The sequence below is a fragment of the Conger conger genome, chromosome 14 (genome assembly GCF_963514075.1).
Source record: "Conger conger chromosome 14, fConCon1.1, whole genome shotgun sequence".
In the NCBI taxonomy this organism is placed as follows: domain Eukaryota; kingdom Metazoa; phylum Chordata; class Actinopteri; order Anguilliformes; family Congridae; genus Conger; species Conger conger.
The window spans coordinates 14,346,991-14,367,523 of NC_083773.1; the positions used below are offsets into that span (position 1 = coordinate 14,346,991).

The 20,533-nt window shown below is 40.3% G+C and overlaps 2 protein-coding genes across 4 annotated transcripts; both read right to left on the bottom strand.

Moving 5' to 3' along the window:
• Positions 1 to 1,108: 1,108 nt before the first annotated feature.
• LOC133109966 (prostacyclin synthase-like) lies at positions 1,109 to 10,031 on the bottom strand. The gene is made up of 10 exons (XM_061219759.1): positions 9,891 to 10,031; positions 8,845 to 8,968; positions 8,462 to 8,637; positions 7,090 to 7,233; positions 6,464 to 6,591; positions 5,308 to 5,486; positions 3,821 to 3,977; positions 2,725 to 2,906; positions 1,945 to 2,096; positions 1,109 to 1,493 (listed from the first exon to the last, which is right to left on the bottom strand). Exons 1-10 carry the CDS (start codon positions 9,959 to 9,961, stop codon positions 1,343 to 1,345), a joined length of 1,464 nt encoding a protein of 487 aa, XP_061075743.1. The 5' UTR covers positions 9,962 to 10,031; the 3' UTR covers positions 1,109 to 1,342.
• Positions 10,032 to 11,245: 1,214 nt separating this feature from the next.
• thumpd3 (THUMP domain containing 3) lies at positions 11,246 to 17,328 on the bottom strand. Of its 3 annotated transcripts, none has more exons than XM_061219968.1 (10): positions 17,145 to 17,328; positions 16,272 to 16,553; positions 15,775 to 15,852; positions 15,028 to 15,495; positions 14,324 to 14,454; positions 13,885 to 13,954; positions 13,491 to 13,606; positions 13,265 to 13,372; positions 12,284 to 12,407; positions 11,246 to 11,944 (listed from the first exon to the last, which is right to left on the bottom strand). In XM_061219968.1, exons 2-10 carry the CDS (start codon positions 16,485 to 16,487, stop codon positions 11,762 to 11,764), a joined length of 1,494 nt encoding a protein of 497 aa, XP_061075952.1. In that variant the 5' UTR covers positions 16,488 to 16,553; positions 17,145 to 17,328; the 3' UTR covers positions 11,246 to 11,761. The 3 variants fall into 3 exon arrangements, with proteins under 3 accessions (XP_061075952.1, XP_061075951.1, XP_061075953.1); XM_061219967.1 differs by lacking the exon at positions 17,145 to 17,328 and adding an exon at positions 16,888 to 17,057; XM_061219969.1 differs by lacking the exon at positions 17,145 to 17,328 and adding an exon at positions 16,776 to 17,057.
• Between the last annotated feature and the right edge of the window lie 3,205 nt (positions 17,329 to 20,533).

Genomic DNA, 20,533 nt, shown 5'->3' on the forward strand with positions numbered 1-20,533 from the left:
ACTCCGACGAAGGCAGCATACCGTGCACGCCCCCATCCCCCATTAGATGGCATTGTAGGAATTAATGACATGGAATTGTTTTTAAAAAGCATATCAAGCACTCCGCCCATCACTGCAAAGTATCTGTCCTCCAGTAAAAACTTTAGTTAAAAAAACAAATGCCCATATGATTAATATAGCTGTGAAGGCGCCTGTACTCGGTCATCTTCCACAAACCCGTAGAGGAACGAGACATTGTTACACCATAGCCTGCTTTGTTTCGAATAAAATACTTAATTTGGGAGAAAAGAAAAGGCATGGCTTTTATGAAAAGACCGATGGTTAATTACACAGGTCCAAGTCAGAAGTAAAATCCCGTCGCTTACCCATAAACATGTCCGGGACTCCGAGCGGGAACAAAAAGTCCAGATTTAAAGCAACCATCGTGCCCTCGGAAGTGGAGGTGTTCGATGAAGAATGAAGCGCCCGTTGGAAATAAAATCGTCTGACGTGTAAAAAAGTGGGTCAGAAGCGATGCTGTTGTTCCCATTGCCTTGAGTATAAAAGAACAGGACATAAATCTAAAGCCTCCAGTCATGTCCCTTGAGCTAGCCATTGTTTAACACTATCCGAAAACACCGGGTCTGCACAATTAATGAGCAGTCAGAAAGTGTTTAAACTACTGACTGCGGACTCGTTATTTAGAACGGGTCCTTCTTCAAACACATGCACTAGATAGCCTAGTTATTTGGCATCAGTGCTGGCAAAATGCAATTAAAATAGCAACTATTTTAAAGCAGTTGCTTTAATGCTATTCCGTGGTAGAATACAAATAAATGAGTAATAAAACATACAGACATGAAGTACAATAACAAAATAAATGTATACTCGTTTGAAACACAATAACTATCGTAAAATATATTGCAAAACAGACAAACGTGTCTGTTTATCTTCTCCACAATTAGTTCCCATTTGTGGTCATTGATTTCTGATAATGTGCACTTTAATCTCATTCTCTTTAAAAAAAAAAAACTTTAAAAAAACGTTAATAAATAAAAGTTAAAAAATATATTGTCTCAGAAATGTACCTGTGGCGTAGATTTCCTAATAATGAATAAAACACACTATGTAGAAAAGTAAAACAAACAATATTTATTATTTAATGAATGACAAAATATAAAAATAAGTACAAAATATATTATAAATATGGACATGTTTTTATTTATACAGATGAAAAAGCTGTTCAGCATAAAATGTTGATGTAAATCAACTCTGATAAAGTAGCCAACTTATAACTGTTAATAGTTAGAGTTGTTACAGTTGATTTAGCACTGACATGTTTGGCATGCAGAGTTGCTGGGCCCTAAAGTGTGCATCTTAGTTTGTAGCGTATTTCCAAATCTCCTTCTGGTTGTAGCACCCCAAATCCATAGCGACTGGCATTGACTTTTGGCATGGTAGAGTCTTGGTCACACAACTCCAGGTTCATCTGGGTTAGCACCGTCAACAAAAACCTGGACATCACAGGGGTGGGAGTGGGGGGAAAGTGAGATCATTTAATAACCTTCATGCATCGCTTGACTGTCACAAAACAAAGGCTAAGTCTAAACTTGGTATTTCACTTCCTTTCCACTGAACAATATCATTTCATTCAAACCAATATCATGCACAGGAAAAGCACAGCAGCAATTTATTAAGTAGTTATTTGAATCAAGTGATCAGAAAGAAATACCCTAATGCCAATTCATTACAGAAATAAAGTAACCCGGGACCATGAATTATGGCTCAAATGAGCTCCTCTTTTCATTTATTTTAATGGCTTTTGCTTCTAACTCAGGCAACCAGCCAGTATCCTTCAATAAGCTAATCGATTACTCCCTGCCAACACTAAAGCCCCTTCCAGAGGCTTTTGGTGACCTAAGAGTTGCCTGTTCTGCGATCACGTGGCGAGTGTGGAATGCTTACCGTTTGATGCTGCCGATGGCGAAGAGGCGGCCCACGCACTCGTTCTTCCCTGCGCCCCACGGCATGGTGTAGTACTTCAGCCGCTTCCCGCCCTTGTAGAAATCCCTTCTCTCGCTGCCGTTGGAATTCAAGAACCTGTCGTACTTGAATTTCTGCAACGGGAGACAGACGAGAAACATTCTGTTAGACGAATGTTAATTACACGCAAGTTTTCTACGTGGTTCGACAGGCTAGTGTTTCCCTGGCGTGCAACCAGTCACGCTAACATGCTGGCTGAAAGCTTAAGAGGTTGTTTCACAATCGGCGACCATAACGATTAGTTACGACTCCAGACCATTTCTGTCTGTGTGTACATTGGGGAAGTGTGATGGAGGACGAGCTCACACAGCAGTCTAACAGCTTCCCACGTCTATTATCTTTGTTTCTATTACAGCACACAGTTAATCATACAGCATTCAAATCTGGGTTTAACCTTTCCATAGGTAATCTGAGGCTGATGAGAACAGTGCCCACATACATGTCTACACTTTGTTATTATGTAACTGTACAAACCATTTGCATTGTTTTTAAGCCACTGCACTTGACTAAAATAACAATAGGTTTACAATGACATATGCGCCGACTAGCCCGGGGGGGGGTTGAGGTGGCAGGGAACGGCACAATAGCTTTAGCTGACGGGGGAAGGCTGAGTTCACAACCTTCGGCAAAGCCACAATCCTGTCCTGTTGTTGATCAGCCTCAGCTAAGGCATCAGTGCCCAGCGGTGGAGGCAGGTCTCACCTCGGGTTCCTGGTGGATTTCGGGGTCCATCTGGGGGCTGATGTAGGGGAACAGGCACATCCGGTCCCCCTTCCTGATGTCGTACTCCTGGCCGTCGGCCATGCGTAGCGTCTTGTTGTTCAGCACCTCTCGCGTGATGAAAGGGGCCGCGGTGAGCCTCAGGGTCTCGCTGAGTGCACTGTCTGTCACACAGTAACATAGGAACAGTCAGCTTAATCAGGGGGATAGACCCTTCAGTCCATCCAGGCTCATCAAACCAGCAGAGACTGTGAGGTCTTTAGCCTCTTCATTTATGTTGGGCATTTGGGACCAGCTTTGTTTTCTGTATTTTTGAGAGATTCATCCCAAAGTTGCATATAACACCATATCACACAGTAGCAGGTTACAGAGTAGACCGATAGTATGCCACAGCTTTTAGAGGATTAGGCAGAACCGGAACACTGCATGTTCAAATCCAAGATAGAGAACTGCTGCCAAGCCTTGAGCATGTTACCAAACATGTTCCTTTTCCTTTCCTTCTTCCTTTTCATAAGACTGCTGGTGTTCCATAAAAACGAGGGCTTTAAATCACTGTGAATGTTCCTTGTTAAATACTTTACTGTCAGCCTGCAGGAAGCAGACAAACGTGGCCGAGGAATGATTTGCAGAAGAGACGTATCTGGTTTTAATTAAAGGTCAGCTCTTATTCGCTGAGTGGATCAGGTTATGTGGCTCAGAGGTCAACTCCCTTATTGGGCACCTGCACATTGAAAAGCTGCTTCCGTGCCCTGGAGGACTAACACACACTTTTCCATTTAGTCACTCAGTCCAAAAAAAACCTAAAGACTAAATACTTTTCATTCATGACCTCCTGCAACCCGTGGTGACCAAAATATTTCCATGGAATGCAACTACACTAAACAACACGGGAAGTCTCTTAACTCTTAACAGTTCACGACAGCAAACAGTAACTTGGTGTGAAGACAAATAGGAAGCACATAGTGTCAAGCATCACATAGTGTCAAGCATCAAGTGTAAGTATAAAACATTTCTTCTCCTAGTTCTGCAGTAATGCTAATTTGGCTTTGGGGACATGCACAGGCCACCAAACACTCACCAAACACTGGGGTGTTCTGTAACTTGTCGAATGGGAGGTGCTGTGGTGAATCTGCTAGCACAGAGAGGCTGTCAAACTCCTTTTTCACAGCAGACATGGCCTCAGGGTTGGTCAACAGGAAGCCGAGCAGCCAGAAAGCAGCAGGACCAACATTACCCTGGAGGAAGCAGGGACCAGATTCACATCAGCAACAGAAAGCAGAAGTAAAAGGCAGATGATGCCTTGCAGTTTTACTAATATAATATTCAACTTGCATCATCTAAATATCTGATCCTGAGTCATATTTCTCTGTTGTACCTGAGTGAGGAACTGACTAATGGTTGGGCAAGACCCCCAACCCTCAGCATTGCAGTTTCCTTTAATGTGTAACCAAAGTGTGTGCAACACTTGAGTACATTTAGGTGTGTGCAGCGTGGAACGGAGCTGGGTGTGGAGGGAGCTCTGTTTTCTTTTCATTTTTTCATTTTATATCGACTTTTTGACCTAAAATACCACAATAATTGCATTTTACATTTACCGTCATGACAACAGCTTTCATTATCACATTATTTTGTGTATAACATATTAGTTTTCTCACTTACAACTCAACAAGCAAATTACTAAGCCAACATTGTACCCATGTGGCCCATAGCGGTACTGCAGCCCAGTGAGAGAGTACCTAGTGGCGGCTCTGGGAAATGGGCTGGTGGGATTTAGTGAATGTGATTAGCGTGGAAGCAGCACTGTATGAGACAGGCTGCCATCCTCTATTCAGGGGATGCATGGGGAAGTGATCCAGGGGACACACCAGCACCAAGGACATTCCTTCCGGCCTGGGAAAGGCCCTCTGAGAGCCCTTATGGCGCAGAGAACAGTCTCATACATGAACCCCGCCACGACCACAGCCTGATTCCTCATTCCTATACCTCACAACACTCTTCAGCTAGCCCTTACTGATAACGCCATGTACCGGTATTTATTGCTTCACATGTCACGTTACATTATGTTAAATTACATAAGGTAATATGAATGCGTCACTTTTTTATTTGTGGGTGTTTCATATTCTGTGCTGAGAAATTGATTCACATTTGTTTCTTCGGGGTGTTTAAGGGTAAGTACGCTAAAACTCAAGTGTGTAATTCGTAACATCTGTTCCTAACATAAATTACATAAAGTGCTCTGGCCTGAGTGAAGTTAGACAAACAGAGGATTGCTTGCGTGTTCCCGCCTGGTGATTTATTTTCAGATATGCTTTCGTAATGAGTTACAGTATGATGCACAGCAACGAGGAAGCCACATACTGCATCTGCACTGACACACGACGGAGTGATGACATTTGCATTGGAATGTCACCACAGCAATGAAGTCAACCAACTCCAGGGATTCCCTTAGGGCGGCACGCAATAGGAATAATGCCCCACCTTGTTAATTTATTTATTTTATTTCTGGGTGTCATGGCAACAAAACCCGCACCCAAAGTTCCAAAATGAATGCAAAGTGCGGCTGACCTGCGTGGCCCAGAGCTGAAGCAACGCGGCCCGTTTCTGCGTCTCCACGTCCACGCCCTCCTCCCGCAGGTGCCGCAGGTAGTTCTGCAGCCAGCGGTCTTCAGTCTTCCCCCTGGGCAGGGCCGCGGACAGTAGGCCCCACAGCCGCTGACGCACAGACCCGGAGATCCCCTTCTCCTCTGTGGCGGGGGAAACGGGCAGCGGTGAGACAGGTTGGGACTGGAAATAGATAAAGTCCGAACACCTCCGCAATCCTGCGTAAAGCACGCGAGGGGAGGATACGGTCACGGCCGCGAGACTGATGGTAAACACGGATAAGCCGTGAATACTGAGACAGACGGAAGGATTGGGTAACAAGAGTGATGGTGACACCAGGGAAAGACAAAGGAAATGTAAGGGAGAAAGTGGCAGGTGAAAGGGAGATGCCGTGCATGCAGGCAGAGTGTTATGTGTGACACGAGAGGGTGGGGCGCAGGCAGGTTTTAATACTGTTTTGTGTCTTCACTCATGGGTTGGCATGATTATTGAGCTTAATCTTGAACATACTCTTGAGAACGCTTAATAATTAAGTGCTTATCATGCCTATACATCAATACACTGTGATCATGGTGCGAGGTGTGTGTAATTGATATGTTTTTAATATACTGTTGCATCACTGAAAGCTGAATGCTCACAGCCAACATGGGAGCATCCAACCGAATAAGCCCATGTTGTGGATAAGGTCAATTCGTTCTTAAACAGAGTGCTGAAATATTCTGTTACATAATGTTCCTTGGGTATGTTAAAGCTGCTGTTCTAATAAGAGTCAGGTTGGCATCAGACCTTTTACACTCTTCTCCAAAGAAGGGGAACTACAGGGGGATCCTACACAGTAAAAAAATATATTATGTTAAGTGAACTTGAGAAGACAAGTTGTCAACTCTTCTCAAGTTCACTTAAACGTAAAATTTGAATGCAGCACAGACACTAACTTTTTTAAATGAAACACTTTTTTTTTTTTACAGCAGTACACAATGTCACCATGAAAATTGTACAGTCTGACGCACTTCCCTAGCACCTAGTCTGAATATCACCCATTTCAAATGGGATTTTGATGGCTTAACAACAAAAACAAGTAGATATGGTAAGACTATCAGCCAGAGAGCTACTCTGTCACCTGAGTTCAGCGTGTTTCGTGCCATTTTCGTCAGGAGGGCGTCAAACTTTCGGAACTCCTGGTAGACTGCAGACGAGTCTCTGTTGCGGTCGTTCTGCTCTGCTCCAAACAGCGTTAGGTATCCAGCCCTGTTCAAAGAGGTGGGGGAGTGCTTGTCATTTCAGGACGAGATGATAACCTGGGCTACACTGAAGCAATGGCACAGTATTGTCATTAATGGAATTCACATTAGTGCCTCTTCTTGTTGCTGTTTAAGTATACTGTATGGACAGTTGACTATCCCATAAATTTGTACCTTTACCTGTACCTTTTGTAATGAATGGAATACATTCATATTGACAAGATTTTTTCCTATTCCATTTCCAGTTAAACAGTACTTTGGAGCAGCCCTAACCCTGATACCCTGATGTGTGGGCCCAAAAATAATGTTCACATCAATAAATAATTAAATAAATCAATACAGCAAAAATAGCATTTTGTTTTGTATTTGGACTCCAGTTAAGTGTCATTCCCCATCATTAGGTAAACACCATTTCCTCTATTTACATGGAGTGTCTGGAGGTTTTAAACTGTTTATCCGGCGTGAGGGAACCCCAGGCCTCAGACTGACTGAATGAATGCTGTACCTAAATAGCAGGCTGTAGCAGAAGTTGAAGAGCCCGTCACGTTTCCAGTTCTCCCGGTCCTGGGGAGTCTCAGATTGCAGCAGGGCCTGGAGATTCCCCTCCATAACACTATTGAGGCAGGTAAGACCCTCTCCTTGGAAGTGCCTGTAGGCACAGAGGCGACAGGGCACGGGAACAACATTGATTTATTAACTGCGGCTCTATGATGCATGTCTTCCCATGCGTCACCGATTGAACATGCTAATGAATACGTCACCATTGGATGTTTGTGTACGGTTTCTATGGATATGTTATCAGATTATTATTTTCCTTTCAATTGTAAGGTTTGAGTCATTTTATTTGATCCAGGCAGGACATTATTCTGAGCTTTAGCTTTGTAACACGTACAGCACGACAAATACCCAAAGGTGTATTTGCATTTATAAAACAAAAGAGATGTTTCCGTGACTTCATTTTATGTTCATGAATATTTCCTGACTCAATTAATTTATTTATCACCAATACTCTCCTAATTATCTAAAGTCAATACTAATCTGCCAATTGACAGCTTATTAAAGCACTCCCCAAAAGCAACTCCAGCCACATATTTCCTCTTTAAAAATGATTAGCAAAAGTACAAAATAACCTGTGTTGCGTGATGTCTAACCACTGGATATAAAAAGGTTTTTTACTGTTTACCTATAATCCAGCCTCCTGGTTGAATCATCATCCCACACAGTATCCATTATGAATTGAGAGTCAGATTCATTCAGATAATATCTTGACTGTGATAAAGCACTGTGGCACAACTGTTGTAACGCAGTCCCTGCAAACACTATTCATCCTCCACTGGTGCAGTCCCAGCCACTCTAAAGCCTTGTTGAGCACAAAAACATTCCTTCTCATGAACAGAGTCTCAGATAACAAAACAAATGGGCCTGGCATTTTCAAGGTAGAGTGCACTTGTTTGACACCTACAGTATGCTGAGAACACAAGAGGATTAAAATCTAGCTTGCTTCATTTTTAACACAGTACATCTGTAGGCATCCCTGTGGAGTTCAATCGTTACACAAAAATCACAAAATCTAAAAGAAACATCACTACATCTGCAGACCACTCTAACCCCAGTGTGACAGATGGACTTTTATAAGGGAAGATGTAAGGGGCATTCATACAGGCAGTGCTGCAAAGAGTCAAAACCCACAAAAACCACATTCATAATAGAGCAAGCTCTTTAGACAGAATGTTATGCTTGTGCACATGTAAGACGGAATCCACGATACCCCCAATAATATAATATTAAAAATTAAGAACTGACAAAATCTGGACAGAAAATAATGTAAGTGGATTGCTTGCCACACTTGCTGCTTCAAGTAATAATACTTCACTTACCGCCTCATTAAGGCCTTCTCCGTGGAAGCGTTGTGATTGGGGAGCGACAAACTGAAGATCCTTCGCATCAGCACCTCGGCATAGCGAGTGAAGTCCAGTGTGACCGAGTCCTCCAGGACTGCATCGTACGAGTTTGGGTCCAGCAACACCGTCACATAGAGTCCAGCAACACGTACCTAGTAGACAAAGTTATTGGTTAATAATAATAGATAAATGTTCTGTCCAAGACAGGACCAAACCCAAAGAGCATCTGCCTGATTTTTACTTCAAGAATTTTACAAATGTGAATAAAAAAGGATGTGTGCATACGTCCTGTAGTGGCCTCAATCATGCAGAGTGAGTCTTCTAACTGACACAAGCTTCTCTCTGGACCCAATTCTTACCGTGAAGATGTCGCCATGTTTCAGCTTCATTCGCGTTAAAAACTTTGAGGCATCTCTTCCGAATTCAAGCGCGTGACCCAGCCACGGAATGACTCCTTTATCCAAAGGAGGTTCTTTCTTCGATCTGCATTTAAAAATCGTCCAATAGTTTTCAAAACACATTTGTCAAGAACATGTTTATTAACTTAAAATGAATTGCAGTTTTGGCTCGGATGTAGAACACCATGATAACACGAGCAAGACGGATATGGAATAAATATTTTAACTTTTATTTCAACAATGTACACAAATACATTACTTTTATTTGAAGTGTGGATATTTTTGTCCTTAGAAAAGCAAACAATCTGTACATATTTACAAAAAGTGGGGAGAACCATATGTTTAGAGAAACCAATCCTATGGGAAGACAGACGCAAACAATGACAACATATCAATATAAACACGAAAGAGTTAACATGGAGGCTAATTTAATAACACTATTGTGTGTCATGGCATAGCACTGTTTTATGCATAAAACTGTAAGATAACGTAAGCCAACAGTGGCATAGTATAGCAGTGATTTATTCCACAGCAAATAACGTAGGCTATAGTAGCTACTAACCCATTTTTGCGAGGGAATTTACTGAACTAGCTACTGTGCCATGTACAATCCAAGTAGATTGCCCTAGATGCGAAAATGCATAGCCTATCATCATTATGCTTATTATTATTATTATTATTATTATTATTATTATTATTATTATTATTATTATTATTATTTATTAGAGCCGAAATGTAATCCGAATCCTTGGATTATGTGTTCAGAGACACGACTGCGATCAATGTTTTAGTCACACAGATCGGTCAATTTTAGTGACGGTAGGTAGCCAAATTAAAAAAGAATGATCCCAAAACGAAACTACAGGTGACCATAGGCTTCGTATAGGATACATAACAGTAAAAAGGCAAATCTGCCTAATTGTTCCAGAGACACATTTAGTTATTCCAAAATGATAACGGCTGGATAACTTCAGATGACAGATGAATTATCATATTAGGCGACATACCTTGACCGATTAGAAAGCATCCAGAAGATTATAAGAACTCCATGGAAAAGAAGAAGAGTTGTCCAGATCATTTCGTTGTACTCAGCTCAGCTGCACCGATGAATGCGTGTTACGCTTTTGAAGACCGGGTACCTGTCAAGTTTCTCAATTCTGTTTAGGGATAATTATAGACTACAGAAGGGCAGGGGCAGCGTCATTTAGAGGGGCGGGACACACGTGCACAGTATTTGCAGAGCATCACCAATGATATAAATAGGCTAATCCCTGTTATTTAGCGGGAGGTAAAAACTATTCCAAAATGAAATATTTTCCCATTACGTCTGATATTTAGCGGAGGACAATAGACTATATATCTAGACTCACAATGCCGATAACGCACTCTGCTCCGAAACCTAAAATAAAAACTACAGGTAGACCTTCTGGGGAAAGGGTGAATTCACTTAATTTGGGAAGTACATCTCATGTACATCAACTTTTTCTTCCCAACTTTCTCCTTAAATGTTACGATCATGATCACGTAACTCATTGGAAGTAGGCAGGATACAGGTTATTGAAGATAATACAACACAATAAAGAAAAAACTTGTTTTATATAATGTATAACGTTTTAAAATTCCCCAAAAAATGTCCCAAATTACCTTCACGTGTATGGTAATTTCAGATACATGGTTTCAGGTAATTTGGGACATTAAAAAAGTACTCTGCACAAAGAAAGATTATATAACATTGACTGAGTGCTTGTAAATAAATGGATAAGAGGCAGAATGATGGAGGGATTTTATTAATGTTTAAATACTTTGTGTGTGTGTGTGTGTGTGTGTGTGTGTGTGTGTGTGTGTGTGAGAGAGTGAGTGAGTGAGTGAGTGAGAGAGAGAGAGAGAGAGAGAGAGGAAAGTAATTACCTTGGCAGAGTAATTACAAAATAATTTGCTATACATTGCAATTTGGCCTATATATATATATATATATATATATGAATAGCTAACATGAGGATTGTAAAAATGTGGAACATTATAGGTATCTTAATAAAACTGGTGATGAGGGCACTCTGAAACTGAATTCACAAAAAGTGTCCCACATTACCTGAATTCACTATAGGCTGTTTAGATAGGCCTAATGTTTTCTCACTTTACTCATTGCATCTCGATTAAGTTGAAGTACAATAATATTGTCCTGTTACTATGGCATGACCCTACTTTCGTATCTAGAACCCCATATAAGAAAATGGAAACAAAATAGTTCACAATTTCTGTTAGAATAGTAATCTCCTGTAATTATTATTTCACCCCACCGCTCAGATTTTTCAGAGATTTCATGATTTAAGTCATGCTTAAGTTAAAGGAAAAAACACAAAACTAACTATGAATAAACCATTTTATTCAATAAAGCTATATTTATTAAACTTTCAATTATGTAAATATGAACAAATCAAGGCCCTGAAATCCTTTCAGACAACTTTAACTTGAACTTACTCTTAAAGGTACGATTCATTAGTTTAACTAGTGCAACATAGAATCCAAATACTCACACCAAAACAAGAATAATTACATAAGAACTAATTATGTAACCTTACATAAGAAGAACAATTTCTGATCATCCTAACTGACATGATTCATTGATGACAGCAACAAATCTATTTTTCTCTGAGGACATACGCCTGTAAGTAAAACAAAACAGATTTTTCTTGGCATACACAATAACCAGTGGAGAACATAAAAATGGTGTCTCATGTGAACCTGTTAGAGATAACGGATCTGAAATATCTGTGTTAGCTCTTTCTTACATTTACTTCAACACCACTCATGAAAAAGTAAATGTCTTAAAACAGTACACTTTCAGACCACCCACCAATAAAGTTAAAACATGGTGCAACTATTCATGCTCTTTTGTGGCCCCTGCCGTGTCGTTGGCTCCTCGTGGTTCCCGGACATCTTCGGGGGTCTCCCCAAAAATCGCTCCAGTTCGTTTGAGGAGGTACACACCAGCATGTAGTCCCCCTATATTCACCCACACAGTGAGGGCCTTCCTCCAAAGTCCCCCCATCCTCGACAAAGCCTACAAAAAACAAAAATCCCTTTCAAAAATAAACCTACATCTGCCCATGTTGCAAACTCAGAGGTAACAAAACACAAAGAGTATTTATGCCACATGTTCCCGTTGAAAAGCAGGACATCATATGAAAGCTGTAAAGGGGTCAATAATACACAACTCAGTAATTTGTTAAAATCATGAAATGCAATTCAAACATTGACAGATGCATATTATACATTGTTTGAGCCAAACCAATATGGAACATAACACAACCTAAGACTTGAACCAGGCAAGACCAGTCTTCACCACAAGTGACCGCTTAATTAAAGGTACTGTTCGCTAACCAGGAATATTTCTTCTTACCTTGGTAAAGCATTTCTTATCTTGAGTCAACAGCACAGCCTTTCCTGTTCCAGGTCTGGAGACACGTGCCATCTCTCTCAAACAAGCAGGGTACAGATCCCAGTTCTTCTTCCTTGATCCCATTCTATGGTAAACGGACACACACTCGTAAAAAGTGAAGAGCAGATTTGAACAGAAATGAATGCTATATTTAAGTAATGTATAGGGCAAGTGTAAGCAAGATGTCTCTGTGGCCTGAAAGTCTACTATTGCATATGTCACACTAGATGGTTTCAGATCTTAAGAATAAATATTTTCCGTATTCAATTCAATATTAACACAATACAACACAAAAAAAAAAAAAATATATATATATATATATATATATATATATTAAATGAAAAAGGTATTATACACCCATATCACCCATATAAAAAAGTAATTGAGATATCTTCAATCACGAGAACATGCCACACAGAATGGTGTCTATAGAGTGAGCTCCATAAAGACATTTTTCATTGATTTGGCTCCATACTCAGTGTTCTCCTTCTCAATGATGTTCCAAAAAGTTTGCTTTGGTAAGCCCTACATAATGCCTACAGAATGTCTCTTGACAGTTTTTTGGACTCTAAAGGCAATCAAAAGGCTAGGATCTAGACTAGATACTGAAAGCTTTCTTATACCTGCACTAAGGAAGCGAGTGAACACACCTGACTGCTCAGAAAGACCTGTGAAGGCATTAATCCCAACTACTACAGTGCCCTAAAATGGGGGACTATATACTGTAATTTGTGAAACAAAAATGTATAAAATACCCTTTAATAAAAGCTGAAAATCTGAGCTTTAACCACAAGTGAATTGTTCAATTTCTTACCAAATTTTTTGGAGTACAGAGCAAAATAAAAAAAAAAAAAAAAAAGAAAAGGCTCTGAGCTCACTGCATACCAATGACATGTAAATTTTTGCACACAACATTTTCATGAGGGTGATACATTGCAGTACCTCTTTCCAAAGGGCATATCTGTGATGATGATATCTGCAGAGCTGGTCCTCATGGGTAAACGGCACAAGTCCCACTGCAGAGTGTCAATGGATAGACCCCAGGCCGTGCTGCATGCACATGTAAAAACATCTTAAACAGATCTCTCCTCACCAGGCATCTGGGTCAACATTTCAAACAAACCATTTAGATATCATTTTTATTCACAAGATGGTGTCCCAGTCTTACCTGCCCTTGATTTGTCTCTTCTTGTGGATATGGCCAATGTTATTGACCGTGCGGCTCACTGCCATGTCGTTGTTGTCTCCTGCCAGGTAGAAAGACTGCTGCCATTCCATGGCTCCCTGGTACATACAAAGGAAAGATCAACTTACGGAAAAGTAACACAGGCTACTGAGTGGAAGAGAGATACTCACAGTCATTCACAGGGATACTACGCCATCTTGCCCCAGTTTCAAGATGACAGCTTAAAAGGTATAAACCCTTATATGACCACAACAGTGAGCTCTATAATGTAATGGGGATATATACGTATATATATATATATATTTTTGTAGTCAGTTATATAAGATTTAAAACCAAGATCCATTTAAAAGTGATTTGAGCAAGGCCAAAAACGTACCTCTAATGGTATAGCTCCAGTCCCACACATCGGGTCAATTATAACATCAGAAACCTGAGGCTTGCAAAGTCTGTATTAAATGACACATAATGACACATAAAAATGACAGTAAACATATATTTTGCTATCCATTTCCACTGACGTGAAAAAATATGCAAAAATGATTAAACCATGCTGAGTTGTATGCAGTTGGAACCTAAGCTATTTGTCTTCAGATTCAGTGTTACATGACTTCCTAACCAAAGTGTGCAGTTAAATACTTTCCAAACCGAAGTTTGCCTGTAAAACAAATAATTTGTGGTTGCCACAACAACCACACCGTGTCTCCATACCAGGTGTCTGGAAATGTTTTGTAGAAACAGCAAATGAAAGTTGGCCTCAGTGTGATGAATATGGGGATATGGGTGTGGGCAGAATGGTACAGGCGTGGCACTGCGACCTGAGCATGCCATAGGCCAGGGTGGAGCGCAGGGTGGTGGGTCCGAAGTGTGTGATGTTCCTCCTGTGGAGACTCTCCTCCGTCAGAGCGATGCCAATCACCACCTCGCTGTCGTGGATGTTCAAGAGCACCTGGATTACATGGAAGGAAAAACAAACGTGAAGTAGACCCGTGTTTGAGCCAAGGAAAACAGGCTACTTCTCATGAAATGAATCACGTGACATTCCCAGATCCACACCTGTCACGCTATACTTAAGTTCCTATGGGTATACTGAGCCCTTACTCCCCATAATTTTTCATTCATGACATGTACAAATCGGTTCTGTACAGTTCTAACATGAAACATATTTCAACAAGGAGACCAGAGAATGAATATGCAGGCCCTTCGCTACACTACATGTAATGGAGATATGTGTATTGTGGGTTTTTAATTGCAGTTTGCAGTCTAGGGCAGCCTGTAACCTAGTGGCTAAGGCAGATGACTGGGACCCGGAAGGTTGGTGGTCCAAGCCCCCAGTGTAGTCATAATAAGACTCTGATATCTGTCGGCCCATAATGCCAGGGGGAGGTTGTCCCCTGCTTAGTTTAATTAACTGTAAGTCGCTTTGGATAAAACCGTCCGCTAAATAACTAATTTAATGTCATGTTTTACCTATCGCACGTCACAACAAAAGACACAACAAGCCTGTCAACACAGCCATTACCTCTATGTCAAACTTGGTCATGTCTGCCTTCCACTGGAAGAAGTCTTGCACGGCCCCACCAAAGTCCCGCGCAGCGTCATTGGAGGTGAAGTTGTGCTTGTCCCCTGCCCTATTGCACGTCACTCTGAACTTGACTGGCAGGTCTGCAGCCCCTTCCTCCCGTCCCTCTGCATCCTGGTCCAATCCGCCTGGGGCCTCGTTATCCAGGGCAGTGTCGCCCTCAGGCTCTCTGCTGCCATCTGCTGGTGATACAGGTTCCAGTCTGAGGCTCTCCATTTCCTTGGCGACCGCTTCTACCTGGTCTTTGCCGCTGTCCCCGCTGGCCCCGCTGGCCTTCCCCTTGGGAACATTTCCCCCTTTACGGCGCCACCTCTTCTTCTTCACGTCGTTGTTCAGCCTCCACACTTCCAGGGGATTTTTCCACGAGAGTTTGGAAGCAAGATTCTGGAAGTCTTCCAACGTTTCCTCCTGCAGGTAATGGGGACAACCATAAACCTCTCACTCATCACTGCATATGCATAATATGATGGAAACATTGATGAAGGTTATTATTATCATTATTAACAGCAATATCATAATAATATTACTGCTAGTTGCATTATAACAACTTGCAAAATAACATGTAACATCATAAGTTCCAGAATCAGTGTATCTAGGCACGACCTCATGACATCCTGGATATACAGGCTATTATTTAAAAAATGTATGTTTATATAGCCTATTTTTTAAGTAAAACGTAAAACAGACCTTTGTGTCTTTAAACTCATAGTTGGTATAGTGTTCCACCACCACAAATAAGTTGTCAACGGATTTCAGAAGATGCACCTACAAAGAAAAGAGAACGGTTCAGTGTATAGTGAGACTATTCTTGTAGCAGTGAAACTGCTAAACAAGTGACTGATTAAAACAAGCAAACAGATGTTCTTAGGAACCAAAACAATCCATCTGACACATACAGACATAAGACGGTGAGCATATTGTTAAGCAATATCAAATATAAAAAGCTACCAACACTCCTTTCTAAAATAATATTAGCAATCATGTCGTCATTGTTGTCTGGAGGATAGTCACTGTTCAGGGAAAGCACAACATAACACAATGTGATTTCACCATATCTGCAATTACTGAAAAACTTGATGCATTGTTATGATGCAAGTTTTATACATGATTATGCCAAAGTCTTAATCATTGCAGCAATAGAGATAAAATGCTGAACAGAAGAGGTAATTGTGATCGACTCTTACTCGAGGCAGATCTTCAGTAGTTATTTCGAAGTATATCCTTCCACGGTCCTTGCCAATTCTTACATCCGCTCCAATTTTTTCATTGACTTCCTCTGCAGCAGTTTGTTCGAACCCCGTAGGAACGGTTGCTCCAATAGTGACAATAAAGGCATGTGAAAGTTGCTCTGCAGAATTTCCCAGGCGCTGGGGTTCACTACCTTCTTGTATTGCTGACATAACGGATTAGAAGTACTTCGCTTTCCCCGAATAAAATTGGTCTATTATTGCCCAATAACTGGTAGCCTAAACAAGAGGAGAAATTGACAGATAGTATTAAAAAACAGCTACTTATTTTGATGGTATCATTCATTATAGTGACAGCTATATTTCGGTGGCTAAACGAACAGTTGACATCCAAACATTTTTTCTAATTTCCAGATAGCGTTAGCTAGATATTTTTCACTAGCTCTGGTAAGTTATTATTGGTAAAAATACTAGATAAATTATTCGCTGCCCAATTCTTACCCGGTGTGTGAATTGTGAAACCGAATCACACAGGTTCTTGTGCTACGTTAAGTTCTAATTTAGCTAGCTCGTTAGCGGATGCAACTCGCTTGATAATGAGCTTCTTTCTCACCTTCAAATCCAAACGTGGTAGTCTAAGTAACTCATAAGGCGTATGTATCTTCCATTTGCTAACACGAACACGACAATTGGGTCTAATCCGCATGCAATATGCACGGCTGCTACTGTCACAAGCTAGCAACAAGCGCACATTGCTTCCCAATATCACCTCTCATGTGGATAACAAACCATTTCCGGGTTAGCTAGTAGCTAAATTGTCTAACTTCTAATGTCGTTAAAAGTGTATACTTGCGGATTGATTATACTCACTTGAAATCAAATATCACGTTGAAGATATCGTTAACGATTTATACCTATACATATTTTCCTTTTTTTAACCAAAGTGGTTTATACAGTGCCCGTTTTGCAGCTTGCCTTGCAAGCTACACATTGGCTGACTTGGCTGTTTGGATATCTGTGCTGCACTAAAGTTAACATTGTCTGTGGTTTATAATTTACATGCTCTCTCCGAAACAGCAGTACTAAACGGAAATTCGCATTGGAAGATACGTACGCAGAATATCGTATTTTTTAGAATGCGGAATTGCGTCGCTGTTGAATGAACGGTGGGGGGCGCGTAGAGCATGCATATTATGCATAGCTAAGACCAATATCCGTCCGGCTGTTTCTCTTGGTGCTGTCTGCAGGCCATCGGCTTTCCACACTGTATCCACGTGTAATTAATTGTTATTCAGATGTTTTGTCAGAAACATCAAACATGACTTCATGTGAGGCTAACCATCGGATGTACAGTAAGTCACTATTACAGCAATTGCCTCAAAAATACCATAGATTAACTCCAACAGAAAATAGTAGCCTTATTAAACATTCTACCTAGGCCAGTGTTTGACGTGGGTCAGGACCCAAAGAGTCTGTAGTCCATTGGGGTTTGCAAGTAGCAGGCTATGTATATTTGACGGGCCCCTGAAAAGCATTTCCAGTGTGCGTAACGGTATTAAAAGGTAGCCTATTTCAAATGTGTGTCCCGATATTAAGAATGGCAAGAACCTGTAGAGCCTGCCTCCAATTACTATACAGCAGAGGTGGGCAATGAGGGCTGTATCAGTTTCTGGTTTTCATGCCAACTGCTGGTCTTAATTACTTATTCTAATATTTATGTCATCTGACATTTTAGCTACATTTCTTGATGAAGGCAATAATGACAGTCAACGACGGTTCTTGTGTCCCTGTACGATATGATTTCACTGTGATCTAATCTGAGAGAACTAGTGTTGCTGTATATGGCCAATTAGCTCTTTTAGCCAGAGTAATTGCTGGAAACAAAAACCTGCATACACACTGGCCCTCCAGGACTGGAATTGCCCCCCGTGCTATACAGTCTGCCAGGGCTTTGTCATCACGATCTCAAAACAGGAGGAGGCAACTGACATTGTTAAAGCCCCAGCTGGAATTACAAACTGTAAACAAATATGTCATTCTGGAACTAAAGCTGTGTGGTCCTTTCCTGGACAGATACCATAAAAGTTAATTTAATAGCTAGCTACTATTATCCCCTACAGTGTACAGTAGCATTATTTATTTATTTATTTGTTTGTTTATTTATTTATTTATTTATTCATTCATTCGGAGAGCAGTACTGCAGGTCACAATAAACATTCTGTTTTTCAATAACTTGGCGAACAAGAAGGTAGTGGCAACATAGTTTTCATATATTTTGGAATGTAGCCTATTGTCTTATTTTGTGTTTTTGATTTTGTATCTGCAGATTCTGGTGGCACATCAGGCATGTGTGTTATTTCCTGTTTGGTCCTAATTTAATTCTAGAGGATATGATCAGGCATTTTGATATGCATTGATAAAGGGAACAAAAATGTATATAAAATGTAGAAACACTATTTTCCACCAAATCACACAGGTAGATATTGTCAGTGCAGCTCTAAGTTTCACTGATCTCAAATTCAAAACTACAGGGTAGCTAAATGCCAGTACATAGACAGAACCTTTGGGGGACAACACTTTTATTTGAGAACTTGAGACTTTATATTGAAGTGATTTAGCATACTAAGCTCCTTGGCTGCCCAATGCTTTAAAAATATTAATAGAATAAAACTCCTCCTTTTTTTGTTTTTGATCTGGTTAAAAGTCTTGCGGTGTAATTTTGCATCCACTGATAGCAAGTTACGGGTTGCCATTTAGGTATGAATGGATTTTCATAGAATGATCTTGATGTTTAATGTTTGAATGATTTTCTGCCCCTACACTACAAAATGTATCTTAAATCATAGATTGCAATGCCTTTAACCCCTTAAGTATCACCCCTTTTCTTGACAGAAAAGTGTCATAGTCAAAATAAAACTATTACTATTCTTGAATCCTTTGGACTACAGGCATAATCCTGGTCTCTTCTTGTTTTCCAAGAGTCAGAATTACTCCAAATATTACTGAAACAAAGTTACAGAAGCTCAAACACAATAAAAGTAGAAGGGTTTTTTTTTTTTCACTGAAAATATTTTCTGTGTTTGACTGGATACAGATTATTGTAGCTGTGGCTTGCGCACTTAGAAACACAATGGAGCCAACTCACAGCACTGGACAAATCCACTTCCAAATTTGAGGACAATATCAGCAAAAATTTGCATTCTGCATTGTTTTTTACTTGAGTTTCAGTACTCAGTACTTTTACTTTTTGTTCCATGTTGTAAGCAACTATTTGCCAAAGGTGATGACATTTAAACATACTAGGAAAATCTAAGTTAGAAAACAAATATTTTACAGTACCACACACTGCAGAACATTTTTAAGTATACAAAAATATACCTTGAGAACGGCATCATTCAAGTTCTAGCAGAGTTCCTACTTTGCAGGAGTAATTTTGAATTGGCATAGTATAGTTAAATGTAAAATGTGGCCTGGAGAGGAAGTTATTGGTACCAAGTTACCAAGTTCCTTATACAAATATGCATTGTGTTAGAATCCATTCACTGTGAGACAGAATATATTTATTTTAAAAGAGAAATTGTGTGGAACTGTGGAGGACATTGACTCACTCTCACACATCAGAAAGAAATCCAAACCAGTTTTTATCAGCATTCAGACAGCAGACCACTGGTGATGGTGCGATAGTCTGTTCCATTCCAGGACATTTTATCTCTCCTGCTAGATCTTTAATCCCAGTTACAACAGACATCAGCACTTCTTAAACTAAATGAGAAATCAAAGGAAAGTTATTTTGATAAAATTTGCATTTGAGGGATCAGACAAAAAAAGAAATGTCTGTTTAATGAGAATACATACATACGTTCATGATTGTGACACAAAAATAATGAGAATTTTCACAGTGTGGGGGCATTGTATGAATTGTGTTGTTTCTTTGTGACAGATCTCATGAGGAATATATACTCAGTGAGCACTTTATTAGGCATTTATTAGAGTTATTTTTTTAGACTTGCTGTAGCCTATCCACTTAGAGGTTTAATACGTTGTGTATTCAGATATGCTCTTCTGCATACCACTTTTGTAATGCATGATTATTTGCATTACTGTCACCTTCCTGTCAGCTTCGACCAGTCAACGTGTTTCTGCTTGCAGAACTGCTGCTCACTGAATGTTTTTTCTTGTTTGCACCATTCTCTGCGAATTCTAGAGACTGTTCTGCGTGAAAATTCCAGGAGATCAGCTGTTTCTGAGCTACTCAAACC